This window comes from Lepeophtheirus salmonis, chromosome 8, assembly GCF_016086655.4.
Source record: "Lepeophtheirus salmonis chromosome 8, UVic_Lsal_1.4, whole genome shotgun sequence".
Lineage (NCBI taxonomy): Eukaryota > Metazoa > Arthropoda > Copepoda > Siphonostomatoida > Caligidae > Lepeophtheirus > Lepeophtheirus salmonis.
Genome location: NC_052138.2, coordinates 35,074,452 through 35,100,508, shown reverse-complemented (window position 1 = coordinate 35,100,508; position 26,057 = coordinate 35,074,452). Strand labels below are relative to the sequence as shown.

Here is a 26,057-nt window from a genome sequence, read left to right as displayed (position 1 = left end):
CAAAAAATAGTTAGTTAAAACATACACACAAACGAGAATTTCGGCATTTGTTAAGGTGCAAAATCTCAGCCTAAAATGAAAATTACGTATCTTAATTTGTTAATTTTTTACGTTTTGTGTAACGTTTTACCTCTTAAAATTTAATGGCCTCTAACCGTGATCGTATATCATATTCGTACCAAGTTTGGATCCAAGTTTATCCGTAACTTTTACCGTAATACTGGTGACAAACTGGGGCGAAAACATAACTTCTATTCAACTTCGTTACCGGAGGTAAAAATACTACTAAAAAATAAAGAACAATCAGGAATATTTAGAAATAAATACACATCTAGTCCTTATCATGGATGTAAATTGTAATAACATACTTTCTGGCCACATTCCAATAAAAATGCATCTTTAAAAAAATGGGATTAGTCGATGAGGACTCAAGCAGACTATATAAAAATAGGATCAGAGTCTCCAAGCCATTTCCTGGCAGAATGTGACGCTCTTACCAGAGAGAGAAGAAACGAGTGGGAAAATTATGAGGACGTTCGTTGTAGTAAAAGTGATGTACAGAGTTTCATCAAAATTCTCTCGGGCACTAAATACTTTGAGGATGTGTTTCACAACAATAGCTGCTTACTAACTCCACGATGAAAAACTGTTTTATTTATTTATTTTATTTTTTAACCAAATATGATTTACCTTTATTTTCATTTACCTCATTATATTTTGTTTTAATTTATAGTCGACATTTTTATTGTCTGTGTTTTTTATTAATGTGCCTTTATTATTGTGTACAAGATGATTAAAATGTTTAACTGAAATATATCCCACCTCAAGGGTATATGCATCATGGGTTGCTACATTAAATTGCGGTTTCCGTGACCCATGGAGGGGCCGTGGGTTTATGCTTCATGGGAAGTGACAATCAAAAAATAAAAAAATCTAGAAATAGCATTAATTGGAGGTGAACTAAAAAAAGACTATGAATTTTCATTAAAACAAGGGTGTAAAGATTAGCAGTATGTAAAATTCCATCGAGATTATTTTCTTTTGTTGTACGTAATTTGCATTTGACGATTATTGTATCAAATTTTTTTATCACTTGGAGTAGAAGGGAAGGCTTCTTTTTTTTTTTTTTGTCCAGTTGTTGATTGAAGAAAGTAACTAATCATTTTAATCACGTCCCCATAAGTTTTGGATAAACATTGACAAAATATGTTCGATACTTTCTTTTATATATTGACTTAAGAAGCAAATTGTACATACGACATTAAAATACTTGGTAGCAACCTCAAATTAGGTTTTTTTTTCTTTACTTAATTCCCCACATTTATAAATTACATTTTTTTTTTCATTATTAAAAGTTATCCTCGGATATATTTTTTTTTTTTTGTTAACAAAAGCTTTGACAGTTTTATAGTACAACTTGAACTTTTTTCGAATAAATGAGAAATGTATCATCCCTAAAATAATAAACTTATTTTTCCTTCCTAAGCGATTTTTTCATATTCAAAACGAGATACAGAAATAGTTCTTTAGAAACATAAATCTTATTTCTATCATTTATATGTTTTTAGTTGTTGTTGTTTTTTTTATTGATTATTATTTTATCTTCATATTGAAAAAGGAGTTTGATTATTATATTATCCAGAACACACATCCAAAAATCAAGTTGTCTACCACAAAAGCATACTCAAACCTCTTTTCGTGAACATCCTTTTTACGACCAGGTTAGTGAACTCAGTGAAAAGGAAATCCCCCAAAAAAAGGTATTTAGTTACAAGATTAAATTTTGTATCATTTATTTATCTACTCCCTTCATTTTGCACTCGTAAATATAAATTAAAATGCTGAAAATACTTGTATGAATATAAAACATTCAAACAAAATAAATGGTTATTTTAAAATGATGATAAGAACAAAGGTTTGAGATTTCGAAAAAAAATTATTTGAGATTTTCATAGTAAAAACATTACATTTTTGTTTTTCATAAAGAATAAATTGAAATATTCATTGATAGATGCAAATTTTTGGAATTAAATTAGTACCCTATCAGTTTTCGAAGTGGTTGCTCGTATTATATAAAATAAAAGCTACCTTAATATATTTTTTTACCTTTTTTATTGTACGCCTTATTTGTAGAGATAAAATAGATAGAGAGTTTCTTATCCTGAGTAAAAGTAAGGTAAATTTTTGAAAGCCGAAAGTTAGCTGATAAAACAATGGAGAATAAAGATATTTATACATCAATCTCTCCAAATCTTGTATGGAATCATCTCATACATTTATAAAAACTGAAGACTTCCATAGAAATAAGAAACATTTATATTAGTGTTGAGACTCGATCCAGCACCGATTTGGATAATTTTTTCGGTCCAGACCACAGTCTCAGACCGTGGACCGATTTTTTTCGGTCTCATATAATATAAGAGACCCTTTTTTTTCTTTTCTTTTTCTAGATCAACCGTCATTATTTTTTTTTTTTTAATCTTAAAAGTAAAATACGTTCTAGAACAAATACTGTATACATATCAGAGACGACTGTATCAAAATTAATCCGAGCTAAAGCATTAAACCCAGTAGTACATCTAGCCTGTTAGCCTGAGGAAATAGTATAGACAATATTTGGCATAATATTTTGCAAAATGTGGATTTTCTATGACGTCACTCATTTATTTATTGTACGTACTTCGTAGTATTAATAAGTAATAATACTAAAATATAATTTATTTTAGTCATAAATATTTTATATTTACATATTATAAAGCAAATTGGAAACAAATTATTCCAAAATAATAGGTCATTATAGTGTCCCAGGACGCAAAAATAGAACTGAGTTAAATTTCCGAAAGCTTCAAGGAAACGTTCGCTTTTGTAATTTACCATTCCCAAGATTCCAAAAGAAGTCGCAAGAAGAAAAAAAAAGGATACCAAATCTTAAATATCTTCCTAATTTGAAGCCTGCAGACCATTCTGTACGTGAAAATCATTTTGAATCATAATTCCTTCTCCCTAATTTTTCAAGCAAAAAGTATATGAAAATGAAGTAAATAAAAGTAGAAAGAGTACAGTACTTGACTAATTCACGAGAAAACAGGGAATGATTCTCTCAAATGCTTGAAATAATAAAAAAGAAGTAAATTATGACCAAGATTTTTTTTTTCACTACTAATGACGTTAGCCTTCGATGCGCTACTTGGTTTAATGCACTTTGTATATCGCCATTGTACTTTTAAATACATATGATGTCATGTTATAAACAATTTATCTGTAAAATCGGTCTAGCCCGATTTTTCGGCACCAAAATAGAACGAACTTTTCCTTTGGACCGATCTAGACCGAATTTCGCTTCGCTAAATGAAGGGACACACACCAAAAAATATATTATTGTTAGTTATGTGAAAAAATTAGATTGGAATGCGATAATTAACTCTATTTAACGTAGTTTTACCTTGTTCTTTCAGTGATGCCAATGTCTCCAAGATTCAGTTGATTGTTTTCGAAATGAGCTTCCTACATATTTTTTACAAATCAATAATTCCCTTGTTATTGTAGAGAGCGCTATCTATATTCTACAATTTAAAATTTTGTACATTTTGAAGAAGAAATAGTTTATTTTTAAGTAGCATTAGCTACTGGCAAATATTTAATTAATGTGTATGATTTAAAATTGTATTTATGATAGTGAACATAAATTATATTAATATTTGTATATAACATAAACTAATTAACAATAAAATAGTGCTTGAAAGTAGTTTTATGAATTAAGCATTTATTCCATTTAATAATCATATTTCATATTTAATTAATTGTCATAAATATTAACAAAAAAACAAAATATTTAAAATGTTCATGTTGCAAAAGGATTAAAGCAATTGTAAACATCCCTTTTCGAAGTAATCAATCTGTGTTTATTAGATGTACAGGCATTTCATAGTCGGTTACGTTCATGTAGATTTCATTTGATGTCGAATAACCGACTGTATAAATTACATTTTCCTAATGTAATTTTGAAGTTATATACATCTTTCTTGTCAATTTCCGCCAAAATGTGGGTGTCATGTCTTCCTATGTAAGCACCATTTGTTATAAAGAAGATCATAAGTTGATCCCCAAAAAAATAAAGCCTTCCACTTTTTGTTGTTGTATTTCTTGCTAAAATAGTATTATTTTAGTGGATATTCCTGTTAATCATTTCAAATTTAAGAAATATATTATCCGCAAGGTCGTGTGACAGTCTTCCTTTAGTATCAAAAATGAAATGAATATTTATTTTATATAATACATTAGTTAAATTAATATCTATCCCTACCATCTTATTGAATTAATTAATACTCACATAATTTAGCTCGTATCGTTTATAAGGTAGATTTTGGTGGAGCAACGGGTGAGGTAGAATTATGCTAAATTGCCCAATGGACTCTTTCCTATTATCATCTTCGTGGAGTCTTTAAGGAAGAGCTCTTGAAGGTAGCGATGCAATGATGAGAGGAAGGATTATATGCCCTATCATTTGATTAGCTAATTTTTTCTCTGTACTATCATTTTTTATAGTTAAGTGGATGGTAACTTAAATGAAGATCTATTTAAGGAAAATTCATTTTACTGCAAGTCCGAGTCGAGTCACAGGTCTTTGCTCACGAATCCAATTCAATGAATATTCTTATCGAGTTCAGTCAAGTTCATAGATAATAAATAATATTTTAAATGGTACCTTAGGTTATATCCAGTGAAAATAGAGAAGCAATTCCAAGTCCTCACCTCTGGTTTGAGGCGTACAGTGTTAAAAAATCCTCAAGCTTTCAAAATTGAGAAAAATTGATACTAAGAATCAAATTCAATTTGATGTTGGAAGATGTCAACTTGAATTTTCTGGTATCTCATTTAGTTGAAGAGGATGAAAAGATGTGTTCAAGTCACTTGAGGTTTCAGAGGTTGTTCGTTTTCTGTATATATTTTAAACTCCAATATCGAGAGAAATCAATAGTTTTATTTTGGATGTACATAATACATATCTCTATTTATAAATAATTTTGATTGGATGAACAACAACTTAACATGTATAATGAAGAAAAATTGAACAATTTTCATAGATATTTAAATCATAACATAACTATGTATGTAATTTTTGGATGATGAAATAAATAACACCAGTAAAACACCAGTTTAAAAGTCAAATATACCTTGTAAATATATTTTTTGAAAGGTACTACAACATAATATTTGGTCTAAATCTAGTTTTTATTTAAAAAGTATAAGAACAAGATCAAGATGATTAGAAAATGTATGTAACATATATCAATTAATTTAGAAGTGACATTACATGTTAAATAAAATATAATACAAATAAGATTAAGAGAATATATACAAGATGGCGCCTAATTCATAGAGAAGCCGATAATTTCTTCGTCGGAGCTTTATGTATTCTGAGCTATCGAGATATTATTCACTTTTTTACATTTGGAGCCAAATAAAACATGTACGGCTCTTGAACTAATGAATCCGTTTCCCAACAACGGACATAACTGGTGACATGTCTACTTTTAGAATGATTAAGCAATTAGACCATGGTCCATGAAAAACTCATCGTAAAAATGTCCAGACGTGATGATGGGATATTAATAGGAGAATACAGCAGTTGATATTGTTCTAACGGCTAGCATGATGAGTTGAAGCGGAGCACTCCGAAGAGACTTTAAACTATACGTTGGCTAAGATTAAAAATCTAGAAATCTATGGAAACAACAAATAAAGAATTAGATATTGGATATTTATATATGAAGGATCGTATTGATGATATCTCATTCTATTTCTTCCTGAGATGAAGCAAGTCATAGGCACAAATATGACTCACTTAACGAAGCGAAGGAGCATTTGCACAACGAACGATCCTTCCATTAAAGGAGATGAGATCCACAGATTGAGTTACAAAGAGGCGAGAATCCTTGGACATGAAGCTGAAGGGATTAGCCTATTTACTGTTTGAAAAAATTAAATCCCCAATAAATAAAAAAAGGAAACATGTCCACCTTGATTTAATTGGGCCATTTCAAAAAAGCAGAGGCCCAACAATGGCTCAGTGATAGAATTATATTAATCAGGTTATGCATAAATAATATAGTGTTAAATGGTAATTATGTTTTATTTCATATCTCAACATTTTCTCCAAAAAGAGGGGAAAAAAAGGTTCGGAATTGCGGGATGATTATTAAAATCAACAGCTGACAAAAATACATAGGAATTGTTGATTTTTAGGGGAAAAAAAGCTTACGAGGGGAGACGTCTAAACATGTCTTAGAAGGCAGAAGTGACTTTTCTAGTTTAAATCGGAACATGATTTTTTTTTTATTTAATAAAGCTATAGTTGAAAATAATATGATTTACCAGTATGCTAAAAAATACGAAAATTAATGTGGCTACCCTGACAATTTGAAGAATGTTTGAAAAAAAAGCATTCAGCTGTCAGGACGTTTCATTAAACTACCTGCAATTAGGTATGAAATGAAGGACTCCGATCTAGCAATGATATAGACAGGAATAACTTCAATGTCGATCATCAACTGTACTTTGAGCCCAAAAAGGACTTACTCTTATAACTCTAGAACAAATCATCAGGGTTTACTTTACACTTATTGTTCTCCCTTTCATAATAAGAAAGTAATTAAAGCAGCTTAGGAGCAGCTTAGAGCAGCTCCTAAGGAATTAGAGCAGCTTGTAAACTACAAAAAGCCTCTTGGTTTATCATATTATTTGTATTGTTATTAATATTAAATTCTTGAGAAGGGAAGATCTACGAAGAGATGTAAAAAATAAATGTCCTAGGAAGCAGGAGAGGTGTTGTTTATTCGACAATCTGAACAGGGATTTATATTTAATCAAAAGCTGTTATTTTCATTCTTGAAGAGAGAACATCTAAGTATAAAGTAATAAATAGTGCGTGTGCTCATAAAAGACGAAGAGTAACAATGAGGGTTTGCTCTGGAGTTATAAGTGTAATTCCAGATCGAAATCAAAGTAATTCCAGCCTAAATGTCCTTGCTATATTGGCAGTGAGATTTTTGATCATTTTAATCATAGACAAGTGTAGAAAGATCACGTTCACTGTTATGTCCCTCGGTTATATAATATACATGTAATTTTATATGTTTGTAAATCAGAAAAAAAAATTATAAACTAATTATATCATTAATTCCCAAGCAACAACTAAATAATTGCAAGATTTTTAACAAATTTTTTCCATTTTCTTTACAGAAAAATAGAAGGAAAATCTAATTGCTGATCATAAGTCATCAGTGAGGGATTCCTTAGATTCAAACTTTACGAAAAGGAATTGTAGCTCGTAGATGTCAAAAAGAGCGTTTCACGTGACGTCAGTATTGTTGATACAAGCTTTAAAGCAATTTTTCTAATCCTTTTTCATTAATTTTAAGGAAAATAGTCAACATTTGGATTACAAATAAATAAAAGGACTTAAACCTGACTGTCTATTAAATTTTTATCGATCAATTCTCTAGTTTTATTATATACATATGACCATAAAATGTATTTAAAATATGTTAATTCTATTGGTGTACCAATGCATCGGAATTGTCAAGAATCGACTTCTTTTTTTTAAGTACACCATTTGCAAATCACTGGACTATGGAATGGTCGAGTATGAAATAGGTATTTTAGGATTAGAGTTAAATTTCAAACATACCCATTCATTTCTTATTTTTAATGCTAAATACTAAAATAAAATTTGAATTGTATTTAAGACAAAATGGTGTATGTAGTTTAAAATCCAAAAAAATAGGGGGATGCTTCTAAATATATAAGGTAGCAATTTTTTGGTGTCCCGAAGTGATAGGTCTCAGGTTATGTATCACCAGGACAGTGATGTTAGGAACAAGGTGGGCTGAATAAATAAGGTTTCGAAATTTTTTAGATAATGTCATAGATTATTTTTCATTCCTGTACTTCTGATCTTATTTAACTGCCTCAGAAGTCTGAACTAAAGTTTATACACTGTTACTGTTATAAGGATAACATAGAAAAATTATACTAATTCGTAGGTTTGCACAGGAAATGTACTTGAAAGTAACAATTTAGAAATAACCCCACTTTTAGTGGCGTTTATATTTGAATTACATCATTAGTTGTTCAAGAAGTCCATAACGGTAGGAGTTTGGTTGAGCAGTTTACTCTGAAGCCATTCAGTAACTTTTTCACTAAATATTTCTTTTTTTATGCTTGTTGAATAATATTATATATAACAGAACTGAAGTCGAGTCCAAATTTTCTGAGTCAAGTTCGAGTCATCAGTATCCGTCCCGGGTTGATTAAAAAAGACAAGATTCCGGACTCGAGCACTGGTTTATACATATTTCAATTACTAGGGCAAGCATATAAAAGTCAGTTAGGAACTGGAGACAGTTCAAGAACATTTGATCTCATATGGGCCGAACCAGTAAAATAATAGAAAATAGCATATTGTGAGTGTTGCAAGTATTTTTTTTTTTTTAGAAGTGAGGCAGTTGAAATTAGATCAGAGGCTGAGGGGCGAGGAAGCTGACTTTGAATATGTTACAAAGGAGGGGCGTCAAACTCCCTAATATGAGCCAGCCAGAAATAAATTGGATCCTCAGAACGGAGAGAGGAATTAACATTTTGAAATTTAAATTTATTAACAACTAATTATGATTGATAAATTTATGTATTTTTTATTTCCGTGAATACTAAAAAGTTTAACATTAAAAACAGTGAACCATTTTGTTATTTGTTTATGAAATTGCTTTGTACACAATAAGGAATCGATATCTTAATCGGCTGAAAATTTAGTATCAGTTCATCCCTTGTTATTATATTACAATCTTATTTGCATAATGGATAAAAATTAACTATTAAAAATGGAGGAACATATGTATATATATATTTTCTAATTATCCTACTTTTCTCGTCCCTATTCGATCAAAAAAAAATTACAAATTTAGACATTTCATAGGGACTTTCAGTACATATTACTTTGATTTAATTCAAATATCAAGTAGTATCCAACACAGGTAGGTTGAGTTTAATCGAGATTTATTGTAAATTTGTCCATTAAATGTAGTAAAATTATCAAATTTGATCCCCTAAGATGACGTCTCCTTCAATTTTGATGTAATTTAGTACGTCAGTGAATTTTTTTTTTTTTAGTTTCACCATTGAATTAGTCGAATGGGCGTTATAGGATAGAGTGAGCATATTTTGATTTAAGTGGACACTTGGCCGATCAGTGTCGATTTTAGAGTCAATATGTAGAACTACATATTAAAGATTCATTAATTTATATTCTTTTTTTTAGAAAATATATTTCGTAGTGATGTACGGCGAGCTGAATTTTGCTGCATGAGTATTTTCGAGTTTCTAAAAAACCACTCGAGGAATTACAAGCTATACTCGTTACTCACTTGAATACTCGCTACTCGCCTGAATACTCGTTACTCTCTCTAACACTTTTTGCTCGCTAAAAAAACTCGACACTCGAAAAAAACATATCTTTTAAAGAATTGTTGAAACAATGGATAAATTATTTAAGATCCTTGATAGGAATCATAGCTGTCTTTCGGTCAAGCATTTGTTTTCGAGGCCTAAAGAACTTTTAGTAGACTAATGGTTGTGAAGTATTATTATTGATAAGTTAATTAAAAGGTCACCTTTATGTTTTTTATATATATGATTTGATTGAAGTCGTGCTGTTGACACCAGAAACTATTACATTTTTGCTGCATATACTTTCCCTTTTTCTAACTGGATAGAGTATGGGTATATGGAGAGGAATGATTTCCATAATTTGAATTAAACCCTACTATTAGATATATAAGGTTTCCAATCTTGTGACTCAACTAGAGATTCAAAAGGATAAAGAGGACTGTTAGAGTCACATACTTCACCATTACTTGCTTCATCATGAAAATTTTTAATGAGTAATGACCAATTTATTACTATTATTTGTCGAATACGAATGCATATTAAAAATTTTAACAATAAATTCATTTTCAGATGTAACTACTATTTAAACAAAAAAAATTATGATAGTTACAAAGTTAATTCCCTAATACTGAAATGCTGCAAGAGAAACGGGGATTATGTTCAAGCTTAAATTTCAAGGGATACGCCAGACAAATTTGTAAATAGTAGAATAAAAGTCATATTTCTGCATTCGAATTTATGCTTAATAGCATGCATTTAGAAACATTAATTAATCTTCTATATTAATATTGACAATTTTGTCGTATATTAGCATGTCTATTATTCTGAGGAGGACTCATAAAAAAGTGTGCTTAATAAACTGCATAATTCAAGCAAGGTCGAGTACTCCCGCCAGACTTAAAACAAAGATTAAATTTAAAAAGTCAACATAGTGTTGCCTCCAGGAAAACCTAAATTTAACAGAGTAATGAGGTCAGTCTAGTAAGATTCACATGTTGTAATGGGCTCGAAAAAGAAAAACAGAACCCCGAGTTTTTTAAAGTTCTGAGTAACACTCGGCTTATAAAACCCAAGAGTCGAGTTTTTTTTTGTTTTTTTTTGCGTCTTTTTTATTTACTTCATACGACTCGAGTACCAATTTACGAGTTTTGCTCGTGGCACATCACTAATATTTAGTATCTTACAGTTTAAAGATGGGTTACCACAATTATATCGTGTGTGTACACATCTAAGTGTATACAGTAAGTATTTTCTATAACGGAATCATATTTGCATTCAAGAACTTTTCAGGATTAGAGAATTTCAGCTAATGGGAATTCGAGGTTGCGAAACCAAATATATTTTGACAAACAAATGTACCGATTTTATTTTATTTACTAACGAAATGCATAAAATATGCATATTAATTATAATAGTATATATAGGTGCTATAAATTGGCCATAGTCAACTATCAATCATTTTCTAAGGCCAGAAAAAACTAAGAGCCCATTCTGGTTTCATTAGAATTATACTTTTGGTTTAATATGAGGGTGTCTGGGTATTATAAAGGTTATTAGCTATCTCGAGGAAGTCAGCCCTTTGATCCTCAGGGATATTGCATGACTCATTGGCATATGGCATATCTTTGATGCCATCTCCATCACTTCCTTACTGGATGGGGGATTCACTGGCTCCTCTTTAGTAAGCTCTTCATTTGATTCATTTTCTGATGCTGCACTTGGACCTAACTCTAAGTTTGTCTAAATTCTAAACAATTTTATGAATAAACTTTATGTGTACACTTCATATAAATATGTATAAAACAGAACAACAAGCTCATGGGTTTCTGTATCACATTATCTGAATTAACTATACCAAACTAGATACAAATTATGTCTTATTTATGTCTCGTGTGGCGGTCCTATACATACATATGTACTGAAAATTACTCTTCTGGGAAGAATTCATTTCCGTAAATCGAATGGGTTTTTATCTTTTTGTGCCTGAAAAGGCTTCCAGATTACGGATAAAGGAATTAAAATTGATATAAAAAATAAGTCAAATAATTTAATGAAGAGGGTCTCTTCCGGGTAACGGAATTTCCGTTTGAGAGAATTCCATAGTTCGGAATATTTAATGTATATATATTTCAAATATATATCATATTTTCTTTAATAAATTAGGATTTATTGAACATAAAGGCATAAAGTTTTGAATCGGTACCACTTACAAGCCTTCTAAAAATGTCAATATTTAGACAAAAATAACTTCATTTTAAATTGTTAGTGCCGTCCCTAAAATGATTTTAGAGGCCTCATATTTTGTCAATATAGTTTTTATAAGTGATCTCTTATAATAAAATAAAAAAACAAATTGCCAAAAAAATAAGACACTTTTACAATGTATAAATAGTTACTGGTAATACATTTCTTTTATTAAACTAAAATATAAAAGTCAATGTAAAAAAAGTCACTAGTCAGTGTAATCTTTTACTTCATGTAAATGCCCAGATTTCATTGATCATGATTTCAGAACGGAGAGAAGTTGCTCCAACTTTATTTCTTAACAGATCAACAAAAAGAGTATAATAAGATACAATTAAGTAACGGATTTGAAAATGGGTAACAAAGTATCAAATGTTTGACTTATTAACACATTTCAAAAGATTTTTAAAAAAAATGTATTTTCATATATAGATCAAAAAGGTACATATTCTATAATTATTTTCATATTTAATTGAATACCTAATTACAAAAGCTGACAAATGAAAACAGAACGTGAAATTGCACATTTTGCATATGGGGGAAAAAATTTATTTTTTCTTCAACATTTTTTTTAATTTGATCTATATCCTTGGTAAATAAATAAATTATTAATCATCTCAAAATCATATCTTTTCGCTTTTATAATAAACACTCCTTCATTATTTGAGTTTAAAGCTTTTTGATTAAAACAATTTGGGTTAAACAAAAGATATTGATCTTGTAATATTTTTCATTGAATAAGTCAACACAATACAAAAAAAGAGAAGTATTTAGGACCATTAACTTTGTGTTTTTCCTTTGCAAATATCTCCACTAGAGAAACGCATGGATATTTCAAAAACCAAAACAATGATTTTTTGATGAAAATGAGATCTGCGACCAAATTAAAAAGGAAAGAAAAATAATCCCGAACTAGATGTGATATAAAAAGAATACGCTAATGAAATGACTTAATATGGAACTTGAAATGAAGTTTGCTATTATCGTCCACCTCCATTTCCTTCGTTTGCATTGGCTGAGGACATCATTACAACGATTAAGATAGGAACAATATACATCCAATATTTAGAGATGAATGAGGCATTTTCTTTAGTATCTCCTCTTTTTTTAGCGAGTTTTTCTTGTTCCAACTTTTGAATATAGGCCGCAGTGTCAGGAGTAGGGCCATACTGTGTATTTTCGGGAATAAGTAGAACTGTGCCGGGTCCAGGATGGTCAAATGAAATGTAAGGATATACCGACACACCTATAACATTGTTTTTAGGATCAAGAATAACAGAAATGGCTTCTTTAAAGTTGTTTTGGATGAGGAAACAGGGATCGCTCACAGAGTATCGAGTCTCTTCTCCAATCCCTATCCTGAATCGATATAGACCTGAGGAACTGCACAAGTGACGGATCGATTCCTGAGTGCTTTCGTCTACAGGATAATGCATCGAAGATTTCGTTCCTGATTTGAGATTAGAGGCGGATATGCGAAGCGTCTGCCGATGGGAAAACGTCTTTCCGTCGTCCAAGGAATGCTCTAATTCCAAGACAAGATCTGAAGTATCCGCATTTTCTCCGCCCGCATAAGAGAGGTAGAGAGAGTAGTAGATCAGTAGACCCAGTATAAGCTTCATATCTGAAATGAATCTAAATGTCCAAAGGGAGAGAGACGGAAAGGGAATTAATAGATTTCAGATTATTTATACTTTAAAGATACTATTAAGTTTCAAGTGAGTAAGTTCTACATGCACTAAATCACTCAATTAGGGTAAAGAGAATCACAAGCTACAGCTACGCATAGAGTAACAGAAATATAGAAGTGACAAGTTATGAAAAGGCTATTCCATTTTCTTCAGCTGTTAACTTTAGTTTATTTAAGGGAAGTTTATTTTACAGAAACAGCCATCAAATTAATAGGTTTATTTTTTCCCCTCCGGATTTGAACATAATATGAACTGGTAAACCAAATACAACAGCTGTATTAAAACTTCGCAAGATCAGAATATAAATATTCCCTGTCTGCCTTAATAAGCCAAACTGCCAAATAAAAATCTTTGTCATTTCTTAATACTTTAATTTTTCTATGAGGTAACAGTTGATTATACTCATAGTACATATTATGACGTCATTATAGAGTATAAAGGTTGCGAGACGTGAAAATGAAAAAAATAACTTTGTTTTTATATTTTTCTGACTATGAATTGTGTATTGTGCATTCTTACAGTGAGTTATACTAATATCTGGGGTAGAACAAGGCACAGTTTTCACTAAACCTCCTGTAGGTTTAGAGCAATATTATTGTTACCTTGTTGTTTCATGAGTATCCTCTTGTGGAAGATGATCAAAAATGTTTTTTGATTAAAAAAGCTTACGTAGAGTAAGTGCTTCAACCTGGGATTGCTACATGTAGGGATAATACTTTTAACACTCTTCCTCAAGTCAATTACGAAAAAATTAACAAAACGGAAATTTAATTTGAACATTTTATGAATTAAAGGTAGGAATCATCTTTTTGGCGAATACAATATAAATAACGTAAATCTAATATAGAATTAAGAAAGAGAGAGATCGAAGGGGGGAATGACTAATAAAATTAATATTATAGTAGACAGTATTGTATGCTCGGCATTTTTATTTCTTCACTAAATATTAGGAATTCATTTTGATTTTTTTTTTTTTTTCAGTTTAAAAATACTGACTGCAACAATGTATAGCTGTCAATTAGGTTTTGCTATTTGATTTTTAAGCAGAAAAATACACATTCTCTGAATGAGGTTCAGTGATTGAACCTTGTTCTGTTCCAGATATTAATAAACCTCATTAATTCTTAGTTTGGCCAGGTAGTACTAAAGAACTTTTATAGTCTAATTTTTGGCTACCAAATATCAAAACAATTACAAAAACCTCATCAAATTTAAAGTTCGTATTAAAATCCACAGACACTTTGACCGCTAACAACTTTAGTTTAATTGATGTGATAGAGAACTGTCAAGACTCAAGTGAACTGCCCCTCCTCCAGTCACTCAGTGCACATCGAGGATCTATTTGAATCCCCTCGGCAGCCATGATGCACCCTCAACAAGTCCAACAAGGACCTCAGAGTGGATCCCTTCCTCCACCGGTGGGTGCAGTCCCTGTACCTGCACCAATTCCTCCATCTGCATCAACAACACAAGCAGCAGCACCTCCTGAATCCACCCAAGTCTCCTCTCTTCCACTCCCTCCTCTCCAGTACGTCAAATCCTACACCGACGAAAATGTAATGCGAGGACTTGCGCCACAGCCTCCGCCTCCAATCCTCCATGAGGGCTACCAAATGTTTGGAGCTCCTTTTCCATCCATTTCTTCCCCTGCAGGAGCACCTGGAACGGAAAATGATATTGTACAATCCTTAGAATCTCAAGGTACTATATCATATATAAAGAGAGACGACTCCATTAATTTCATCTTTAAATTTATTGCACAGGTTTTCGTCGTCTGTATTCGGCAAAGGACGTGGATCGCAAGAAAGAATTAAAAAAACTCAACCATTCCCTTCTCGTTAATTTCTTAGACTTACTTGACATTCTAATCAGATGTCCGGATACACCCAGAAGAGACGAAAAAATTGAAGATATCAATGTTCTTTTTATTAATATGCATCATCTCATAAACGAATTCAGACCTCATCAAGCTAGAGAGACTCTAAGGGTCATGCTCCACGTTCAAAAGAGAAAAAGACTTCAGGTGGCAGAAAAGTTTCAGGGGCATTTGGATAAGGTGAGAACTTCCTTCTTTACTCATTTCAATTTGTTGTCCTTTTAATAGGGTTGCAAAATTCTGCGAATTTTATGAAAGGAGATGTTTGACTAAAAACAGTGTTAAACTCGGGATTTTTAATATTGAAGGCTGGAAACAGAAATCTAATATGTGAAAAATATATTTCTTTTACATATTAGTAGATAAAATAAACTAATTAGTCTACAAAATTAATATAAAAAATGTGACTAAAGAGTTGCAACATTATATACGTGTAAATATTATCCAGGTGGTATTAAGTATCAAAATCACATAGCCTACTCATTTGAAAATTTCCGAAGCAAAATTTTACTGGAAGTTTTTTTTGAAACTTTCCACCACTTTGCAGCTCTTTTCGGAAGGGCTGAGCAGTAAAAACTATTAATGTAATTAATAAATTTAAATAATTAATCATTCGAGTTGAATCAGATTTAAGTTGCCTCACATTTACGCACACACTAAATCCCACCAATTTTAATCAATCTACCTCGTAGGTTTTTTAATAGGGATGTACCTGAGTTAGCAAGAATCGGCCTTTTTAGAAGAATTGGCTCAATAATGCGGATTCCACTGATACCCGTACTTATTTATTTACATACATTATTTACCCAAAAAAAATCTAATTTTATCATTTCAAATGAGGATCATAGCCTGAGACTAGGTTTATGACTAGGAGCTCCAGTTAAAATAGTTTATTTCTTTAAATTTTGTTTTAACATATAATAATAAACCAGGAATAAATTGACTCCTGAGCACGGAGAGGAACTAACTTTTTGAATAATGTGAATTTCAAATTATTTACTACTAATTATAATCATAATTTTCCCGTCAAGCCCTAGTTAATAAAAAGTTAAACATTAAAAAAAAAGTAAATAATTTTGTTATTTGTTTATGTAATTCCCTTATACATAATATTAATGAAGAATCGGTATCGTTCATAAAGATTGTATCTCTGAATCGACTGAAATTTTGGTATCGGTGCATCTCTAGTTTTTAATATATTATATATCCTTATCAATGCACCAAAAATGCATATATTTATTGGTAATTGAGCGCTTGTCTTTTCCTACAAACCAAAATATTACATTTAATGTTAATTATAGAAATATTATCCCCCTTACACAAACGGTATAAATTCAACAGCGTCATACAGGAAAACGAAATTTATTTGTTTTTGATAAAGAAAGTCATTTTTAGCAAGTTTAAATAAGTTTCAAAACTTGTATTTTTCAAATCTCGATCAATTAAGATCAAAAATACCGACATTGACACTCAGTTTCTCAAACATTACGTCACTTATCCCTCGATGAAATAAAAATATATATATATATCAATCTTGTAACATTATATTCAGTGAGCAAAACAAAATCCTCGAATATTTCCCCATATCAACATAGAAAAAAGTGTTATTTTTTCAAAATATATTACATTCAGAAAATGAAAAATTATATTATTATAGTGTTTTAGCTGTCTCCAGTTAAAAAATAGTAAACTATTTTTTACGGAACTCACTGTTTTTGGTATTGTATCAAACCAAATTAGTCGATTTTAGTAAGCAAAGTCGAAACTTTTAAGAGAAGCATAGTCATGCAACATTTATTTTAATTTAAAATGTTTCAATAGAATTATTACTTTTTGACATATAACTTGTCAAACTGTTATCCGATGACACCCGGAAGAGGTACATATATTCTGTTCAACCTGGTTGAACCCATTCAATTTCGAAGAATTATATTAGGAATGATCTCATTGCCACTCTTTCTATTCAAACCTTTTTCATTGAGCAGCCCTGAAATAACATTTCAAAACGTCGAATGTAAAACCCTATATAAGCTAATATCCACTAAGACATTTATTGATGACCTTGATAATCTCGTGGAGCCTCGATTGGGTATTATTGATGTGAGGCCTGTGCTGCAAAAAGTAATCTTATGACAACCCTGATTTAAAAAATTGTAGCAAAAACTTTTTTTTTGCATAGATCTACGTTTCATGTGTTTACATTTCTTGAAGATTTAATAACTCTAAGCATGGTATTTATGCCTTTAAACCTAAGGCCTATTACAGATACTATTAAATTTAACATTTTTTAAAACTTTAAATGCATTTTTCTCGAAATAATTTCATATTCATGTAGCCTTATTTTATCGAATTAATTATTTTCAAGATTAGTTTTGTTCACTTCCAGTAGGTAGTTCGATTAAAAGCTACATAATCAATTTTAATTTTCGCCAACATTAACATTTAAATTACCCTTCTGCCACTATCCAATTATGCAGTGGAATTTATTTTATTATTATTTAGGTACAACACTATAACGCTTTTTCTACAAATGTTTAAGACTTCCAACAGACTTTTTAATAGTAAGGTCAAAGAGTATAACTGTTACCAAGACTAGGGATATATTCTTATATCTGTTACTGTGTACCGCTGTTATACTCTATGACGTCATAGCCGTCTGTCTTGTCCAGCAGTCGATACAGTACGTCAGTTTGAAAATTCTGGCAATCCCGATAACATAACTTTGTATTTCTATTAATCTTGGTACAACCGTGAATTCAAAAGAATAAATATTCCACACTATTTATTAATAGTACTGAACTATTAATTCATTTCTACGATTTCGAATAACGATTTTAGTTTGCAAGTCATAAATCTAATCATATCCCTCACTTTTTTTTACAGATACAAACGTCAATTCGTGAGGCATTAGAAGCTCTTCCAGATCTTTGTGAAGACTCCAAGGAAGGTATCCTACCGCCTTCCAATTTAGGAGAAACCGGTGAAATTCCTTGCGAAGACAATGATAGTAATGATAAACGAAAAGCGGACTCTGTTACGGAAAAGAACATACTTATGTGTCAAATGGTGGACAGAATGATGGAAGAGGCGATGCAATAGGTCGAAAATGAAACAAGTTATGTTATCGTTATTAAATAAAAACACGCTGGTGAAATTATATGTATCTAGTATTTCTTTTTTTTTAAATGTATTTTTACCAATATAATATTTATTATAATTTAAAAAAAAATTAACGTTGTAATATTTGTTTAAGATGCCATTTGAAGATCAGGAGGGAAATATACAATAAGATGTATGAAAGAAGGAAAAATGAGCCTTAAAACTATATTTTTTAAAATTTCTTTATTATAATGACACAAAGATTAAATGAAAAAATGCTTTAATATTTCATATTTCGGCAAATAGGTACATCATCAATCGACAATTAAATAATTGTTCCATAAAAGGTCTAATTAGTTAGCCTAAATATTTGTTTGGTTTTTTATTATTGTTCTCTCTTTAAAATAAAGTCGATGACACAATGAGACGAATATACATATATAATATATATTTGCCATCTTTATGCAAGTTATCAACAAGGTTTATTATCATTGTACAAATTTGAGATGGATTGTGGTGAAATAGAAAAAAGGGGAAGGATGATACACAGTGTACGTACTTAATTACTTTAGGTTATATTTTTTCTTATATACTCATTTTTGTATTATAAAAAGAGAAAAGTATAAAGTATGGAACACAAGCGCTAATTACAGAATGAATTAAAGAAAACATATACATTAATATATATATACATATATATATGTGTGTGTATGTATAAATATATATATTTTATTATATTTTATTTTTTTTTAATATTTTTAAAGAGTGATACAAAAAAACTATGAGCCCTGAAAAAATAGACTTCTTTCAAAATGCAGTAAGTGCTCAGTTGCAATAATGATATAAAGGAATCCAAATGAGGATTTTAAAGCTGAAACACAATAACTCAGGCCTACATCGTTTGATAAAGAAAAAAAAAGGAAACGACCACACCATGTTTTCCCTCCCCTTAGATATAATTGAATTAATTAACGTATTATAATATATATTTATATTCTGGAAAAAATCTTGTATAATAGACTTCTTTTTACTATTAGCCGCAGAATGTAACAAACAGGATTTATTAAACTTCAGGCTCACGCACCTTGATGATGAACTTGATTATCTTCTTCAATCAAGCACTCTCTCGAAAAATCAACAGTAAGAAAGTCCTTGGAATTTTCATAAGCTTTAACAGCAGAAATAGCAGATTTCTCCTCTGAATAGGACATTGTGAAACGTTTCACAGAATTTTTCGCTCCACTTTGTTGAACTTTCATAACTTCTCCATGTTTGGAAAATTCGTTTGTGATTTCTCGAATGCCATTCATACCAGAATTGATAAAGTCGATGGAATAAAACCCTGAACGATCGGGAACAATGTGAAAGTTTCCGACTGGTCGAAGATCTGGATACTTTGACTTCAGAGGAGGAGAATTCAAGCATGATGAAGCAGTTTCAAGGTCTGAAAAGGACACAACAACAGACTCATTCGCAGTGTGACGAATTCTATCCACTTTAGACCCAAAGTCGGCACGAATTTTCTTATCATCACGAAGGGTTTCTTTAGAATGAGTGGAACTTGAAGTTGAGAAAGACAAAGAATAATATCCAAACATGTCACGGGACTCGATAGGTCGACCAGTAATAGTAGTAGTTTCAGAATGTGCATTGTGGTTTGACCAACCGTTAGTTGTACTGCTCTCCTCGAGTTTTTCAGATTGAAATCCATTTTTATTTGATGCATCATTTTTGGACTTTTTGATTCGATATTTTTTATCAGGTGAACGTTGTGCTCCAGTTGATGTCATCGTAGAATTAGAATTAGTGTTGTTGTTGGTGGTGGTGGTGGTGGTGAATATGATTTACTGGATGAGGCGTATTCGTTGAAGGAGACGTAAGAATGCGATGATTTTTTTGCTGTTTTTGCTGCTGTTGTTGTTGTTGTTGTTGATGATGATGATGATGTTGTTGCTGCTGTGGTGGTGGTTGTTGCTGCTGCTGCTGTGGCGGTTGCTGTTGTTGAGGTGAATGAGAAGTGACGGACTGAGATTGAGGATGGTTCTCAACAGGAGTTTGAGTATGATGATTATTACTAAAACCTCCTAGAGGGTGTGAATATTGTCCAGTTCTGTAAATGCTAAAGTAACTTTGAAAAGGCTTCAAGAGTTCATCCACCACATCGGCTTGAACATTCTTGCTAATGTTTGGATCGTGAAAGGGATCCTTTTTTACGTGTCGAATCGGGGTCATCTTCATTGTCAGATGAGTCAGAAGAATTGACAAGAAGTAGAGAGGATCCTTTGGCTATGTCCAAGTAAGGAAATTCTTTATTGGTAAAATGAGTTTGTAAAGCTTTGACAGCTGATGATTTGTTAGCGTAGGATATACTCACTAACTCTTCGGTATTTCCGCCACCACCAGATGTTAAACGAAGCACTTCTCCAAATTTACTAAACTCCGCCCGAATCTCTCGATAAGGTTTGGCATTTAAATTTAAGAATGAAATGCTGTAGAGCCCATACATGTCACAATCTATATCTCTTGGAGTTGCAGGGGACAAAAACAAGTATTTCCCGAATAGTTCAGACATTTCTGATAGTGGAAAGGAGTTTAAACAATTTAAGCAATTTTCAGCCGACTCCTTACGCAGAAACCGAACAAATACGTGCCCCTTTTGCTTTCCAAGAGCTCCACGAACACTTACAACTTCGCCAAATTTACCAAAATCATGGCGGACCTTCTTTTCACTGATATCTCCATCTTCATTAAGAAAGGAAAGACAGTAGTAGCCGAAGATATCTTTTTCGATATTACGATTATATTTGACAGTTCCATTACTTCTTTTACTTCCTCCTTTATTTTGTTGCTGCTGCATGATTTGTTTGGAATCAAAGGCGGCAGTAGATGAAGAAGGAAGAAAATCGGAATTTTGCTGTTGCTGAGATAGCGAGGATGAGGATGATTGATTTTGAGGATTATTAACAGAAGGAATAGCAGGAATAAGTTGCTGTTGGTGTTTTTGCTGTTGCGAGGAAGGTTGTTGTTGTTGCTGCTGCTGCTGTTGAGACATAAGCTCATTTCTCCCCCGACTATGATCTCTAGGAGGAGTAGCATGACGATCTTTCGACATTAGATAGGGCTTTGATTGTAAACTGCTTCCCATTTGTCCTGGAATGTCATTGAAGATTCCACCAGTGGCAGAATCCTCATCTCTCACAATCATATTGCAATCATTTTTTCTAACAGTAGAATTTTTAGAGACTTGAAGATGATATTCTTTGGTGATGAGCATGGTCTCCAATGCATTAAGAGCACCTTGCTTATCTTTGTAGGAAACAAAGACGCGTCCTTTTTTACAATCAAAAGTTCCATTCACTCCAGCCACGGAGCCAAACTCAGAGAAGATATACCATACGTCTGTTTTGCTTAAACATTTGTCGTTGACGAAAGTGATGGTAAAAAAACCAAGTTTATCTGCCTGTATATCCGAAGGAGGAGCTAAACACAGAGAATCGTACTTCCCTACCAACTCTACAAGTGCCTGTTCAGCTGATGATTTATCTTTATACCGCACATACACATCATCTCCCGTAACATCAAAGAGGCCAGGGCCTCGAACGTCAACCACATCCCCAAATTGGCCAAAATCCTTAAGAACTTTTTCTTCAGTAACATCCCCACTCTTGTTGTAAAACTTAAGGCAATAACATCCAAAGTAATCTTTCTCACATCGAGGAAGAGCAAACTTCATGTTCGGGTAGCGATCTTTACAGAAAAAGAAGGCTTGCAATGCCTGTACAGCAGAAGTTTTTTCCTTGTAGGAAACAAATACCCGTCCACCTTTCACATCTAAAGATCCTGTGAGATTCTTAACTTCTCCATAGTTGGAGAATTCTTTGCGAACTTCAGAAGATGGAATGCCAGTTTTATTATAGAAACTTATAGTGTATAAACCGTAGTTGTCCGGTAACACATCACTAATACTCGCTGGAGTGAGTAAATAGTATTTGGAACTAAGATGTTTAGAAGCCGCCAAGGCATCCGCTTTATCGATAAATCGAACATAGACATGGTTCCCTCTCAACCCCGAGAAGAGGCCCGGTCCCCTCACGTCCACTACATCCCCATATTGTCCAAAATCTTGAAGCACTTTTTCTTCAGGGATATGAGTCCCGTTTTTCACGATGAATTTGAGGCAATAGCATCCATAGTAATCTTTCTCAAGAGTAGTACCATTGCTTCCACTCGTGACAAGACTATTGTTCGTATTATTAATTCCTGCATTATTGGTTCCATTTCCCCCACCACCTCCCGTGTCAAGTGGGTCACTACCATTGCCGTTTGAATTAGGAATAAGAGGCAATGTTTTTGGCATAATGTCTGGATTCATATTGATCATGGTAATCCTGTCAAATATGGAGCATGCTGACATCGGAAAATAACTTCAGTACGACCTGAAAATATGAAAAAAAGAATTAATACACCTTGCACAATAATAGGACTCGTAATTTTAGCAGTATGTACAGCAGCATTTCAACTGGAACCAGGAACGGAATGAGGGAGTACAAGTTGCACGGCTATTATAGCAAGTAATAACTTTTAATGAAATGACGCGCAATGAAGCCCAAATTCGAGCGCGATAAAGGGGAAAAGAGACAACAGAAAAAAGCCTCTTGTATATTAAAATAATAATGAAAAAGGAACAACGAACGTACGTACGAAGGGAAAAGAAGAAGATTCCACCTGAATAACAATCAGCTAAGTATTTAAAGAGAAAGAAAATAAATAATAAATTGAGGAGGGGGAGGCAACTCCACACAAAAACACGAAAGAAAGAGACGCAAAGACGACAACTACAACAACAAAAGAAGTAGTAGTAGAGACAACAACGGCAGTGTTGCGTAGAGCACCATCTAGAACCTTCTCCCACCCTCCCTCCCTTCTCTATTTAGACAGTGGTGTTTGTATACAGTTTGTATGTATGTGGATTTGACTCACTCCCATTACATTACTACTACAAGGATAGAAAGAAAAAGAGGAGAGAGATAGAATGAGTCTCTAGTAATAATAATAATAATAATAGGGGAGGAAAGAAGGAGAGAAAGAGAGACGACGGTAGATCTGCTACTAGCTAAATCTACTGGAAAGGGAGGATTGAGCTAAAAGAGAGAGAGAGAGAGAGAAAAAGACTCCTTTTCTTTTTCTCTATTCTCCCTCTCTTCTTCTCTTCTCTTCCCTTCTCTCCCTTTTCCCTTAGTTTCATTTCTCTTCAACTTCTCTCTTCTGTGAGCTTCCCTCCCTTTGACGACAAACGATCCTGTCTGAGCTCAACGCTCCCTCCTTGCTTCATCCCCCACACTCTGACTATACACACATATGTCAAACACAGAATCCATAAGCGATATGCAACTATCAAATAATCCCTCACATTAATGATTGATGATTATAGCTTAGGTCCCTAAACCCCAGATCCCCCCCCCTTCCAACTCTGAGAAGGACTCTCTGTCATGAGAGTCTGACAAGAGCTGCCAGCCACTCCATATGACCAGGTACGATCCCCAATTCGCCAGTCTCGTAGTCCAGTGAGGAATGAATTTAAAGAGTCTCTATCATAAATAGATGAGTGACATTGTTGTAATGAAATAAGAGGAGATCTTGTGGACCGGTTCTCAGATCCCTCACTACAGACGAGGCTTCTTTCCTTGCGGAAGACGAGGAGGACTCTCGGAACAGACTCGTGACTATTCTGATAGGAGTAGCTTACAAGGATGAGCTATCGGCTCTGCTAAGGGGCTGCTACAGTGGGGAGGAATGAATAGATGGATGGGACCCCTAAGAGGAGATCACTTAAGAGCAAAAAAAGACGCTCTTCACAAAACCCTCTGGTACTCCTCCATTAGGCTCACGAATTACACAAAATTTAGATCACCACACTCACTTCATGCACAGGAACAAGATCCACGAAAGGAAGGCTTCTTAATTTGCACAAATACTTGATTATTTTCTTTTATTTTCTTAGTCACCTTTTTTTATTCTTCCTCTTCTTTTTCTTTTCCTTCTTTCTTTTTCTTGTTAAAAATTCCGACGCTTTGGGACGCGATTAGATCAAGGACACCAACTCCTCAGGAATCCTTCATTACTTGTCGCATCACTTATGGCTCTTTTCTTGTAGGTAGAGTCGCTCATATTTATACTCTTTACTTCCAAATATATCAATGCATTATATAAAACCAATGATAAAACCTTCATTTATCAATGAGTATACTAATGGAAGATCCTCTTGTATCTGGTACCCTTTATTTTATTGGCGCGTTACAAGGAAAAGTCCCTTAGAGAAGCAGCCGTTAGCCTACCGTGTGTTCAAACTAGTATGAAACTATATACTGTATTCAAAGAAATTATTGGACAATAATGAACGAATCTATACTATAACTATATCATAATCTAAATATAATCTACAATACAACATTTATTTTATTCAACAACCAAAGTTCAAACCAATTGAACGTAGGGTACAAGGTGGCTGATTCAATCTGGCCTTATACAACGCCTTTTTTTCCATCAGCCCTCCGTTATATACATTGCCTATTATTTATATTATATTGTTCATCAAGAAGTCTTAGAGGCTTTTACAACCTTTATTTTTCGCCGATGAGCTCTGACATTGTCCTCTAGAGAATGACGCCTTTCGGCATTATGGATAATAATATAGTAAAATGACGTTTTAAAGTAGCTGTATGTTAATTAAGAACATGCCCCTTATTTCAGAGTCAATTTAACTTCTAAATAATGTTTAAAAAGAGGGCGTACAATGTATTTGGTATATTGATTCCCTTCGAAGGTGATGATGTAACCAGGCACTTGACATGCTTATTAATTATAAGTGCTTCTTCCAGATGGAATTAAAATGAATCGTTAGACCAGGAATTTGTATACTATTTTCTCGAGCCCATTCATAATTCTTTTGTTCTCTTTCTAAATAGTCCATTCTTTGGACTTTTATTTTAACTAAAATACACATAATGGTGTTTATTAATGGATGTATCTTGTTTCATTGTAGTCAATTAAAGAGCTTTGTGTATCATATCTATGTAGTCCTAAATACAAAATGCTTCTATAAATCATTAATATATCAATGTATATTTATAATAACGATAAGTGAATAATGAAACTGCTGCAAATCCACGATTATTCCTTAAACTATAAAAATAATGAAATCAAAGAATAATGATTTATATCTAAATTAACTTGGGAAAGACTGCTATTAATTGACATAATTACAAGACTATCATATTACATTAAAATGAAATTTATACGAGATTTGCGAAAAAATAACTGTAATTTAATTTCACCAGTTCAAGCTCTACGGCAGCTTCATAATTAATGTTCTGAATGAAGAATAGTTGGCTGTTATCTCACATCATGTATAACAAATTTTTATTTAAATATCATAATTAAACACACGTCTACCAGGAGCATGAACGCAGATAGGGAGGACTAAACTCTGGAAATATATATGTTAACCGACATAACTATACAGTTGAATCTATTTAGTAAATATGGGGGTCGGGAACAAATTAGGGTTACATAAATCGAAGGGGCTATGCTCAGGCTGCCAACTACGCCTAAAGTATGTATATACATTGTCCTTAATTAAGAGTACATAATATTGGCAATGATCATTTCCCTTACGCATTGGACGTGCAAAATATTTGACATGA

At 32.5% G+C, this 26,057-nt stretch overlaps 3 protein-coding genes across 7 annotated transcripts; 1 reads left to right on the top strand and 2 right to left on the bottom strand.

Moving 5' to 3' along the window:
• Positions 1-11,836: 11,836 nt before the first annotated feature.
• On the bottom strand, positions 11,837-13,542 carry EMC10 (ER membrane protein complex subunit 10). Its single transcript, XM_040717879.2, has one exon. It carries the CDS (start codon positions 13,308-13,310, stop codon positions 12,669-12,671), a length of 642 nt encoding a protein of 213 aa, XP_040573813.1. The 5' UTR covers positions 13,311-13,542; the 3' UTR covers positions 11,837-12,668.
• Positions 13,543-14,535: 993 nt separating this feature from the next.
• Positions 14,536-18,580, top strand: MED7 (mediator complex subunit 7). Its single transcript, XM_040717875.2, has 3 exons — positions 14,536-15,080; positions 15,143-15,435; positions 18,139-18,580. The coding sequence occupies exons 1-3, from the start codon at positions 14,741-14,743 to the stop codon at positions 18,352-18,354; spliced, it is 849 nt and encodes a 282-aa protein (XP_040573809.1). The 5' UTR covers positions 14,536-14,740; the 3' UTR covers positions 18,355-18,580.
• A 748-nt stretch (positions 18,581-19,328) lies between these two features.
• On the bottom strand, positions 19,329-24,624 carry LOC121122820 (uncharacterized). 5 transcript variants are annotated; one of them, XM_040717880.2, is made up of 2 exons: positions 24,275-24,624; positions 19,329-22,790 (listed from the first exon to the last, which is right to left on the bottom strand). In XM_040717880.2, the coding sequence occupies exon 2, from the start codon at positions 22,766-22,768 to the stop codon at positions 20,534-20,536; it is 2,235 nt and encodes a 744-aa protein (XP_040573814.2). In that variant the 5' UTR covers positions 22,769-22,790; positions 24,275-24,624; the 3' UTR covers positions 19,329-20,533. The 5 variants fall into 5 exon arrangements, with proteins under 5 accessions (XP_040573814.2, XP_071746605.1, XP_071746607.1 ...); XM_071890504.1 differs by having other exon boundaries at positions 24,360-24,479; XM_071890506.1 differs by lacking the exon at positions 24,275-24,624 and adding an exon at positions 23,052-23,464.
• Between the last annotated feature and the right edge of the window lie 1,433 nt (positions 24,625-26,057).

Excerpts from the sequence above, each read along its gene's own strand:
- EMC10 (XM_040717879.2), bottom strand. The coding sequence starts at position 13,310 with ATGAAGCTTATACTGGGTCTACTGATCTACTACTCTCTCTACCTCTCT.
- MED7 (XM_040717875.2), top strand. The coding sequence starts at position 14,741 with ATGATGCACCCTCAACAAGTCCAACAAGGACCTCAGAGTGGATCCCTT. Across the intron at positions 15,081-15,142 it reads ACAATCCTTAGAATCTCAAG|GTTTTCGTCGTCTGTATTCG; the intron begins GTACTATATCAT and ends TTTATTGCACAG. Across the intron at positions 15,436-18,138 it reads TTCAGGGGCATTTGGATAAG|ATACAAACGTCAATTCGTGA; the intron begins GTGAGAACTTCC and ends TTTTTTTTACAG.
- LOC121122820 (XM_040717880.2), bottom strand. The coding sequence starts at position 22,768 with ATGTCAGCATGCTCCATATTTGACAGGATTACCATGATCAATATGAAT.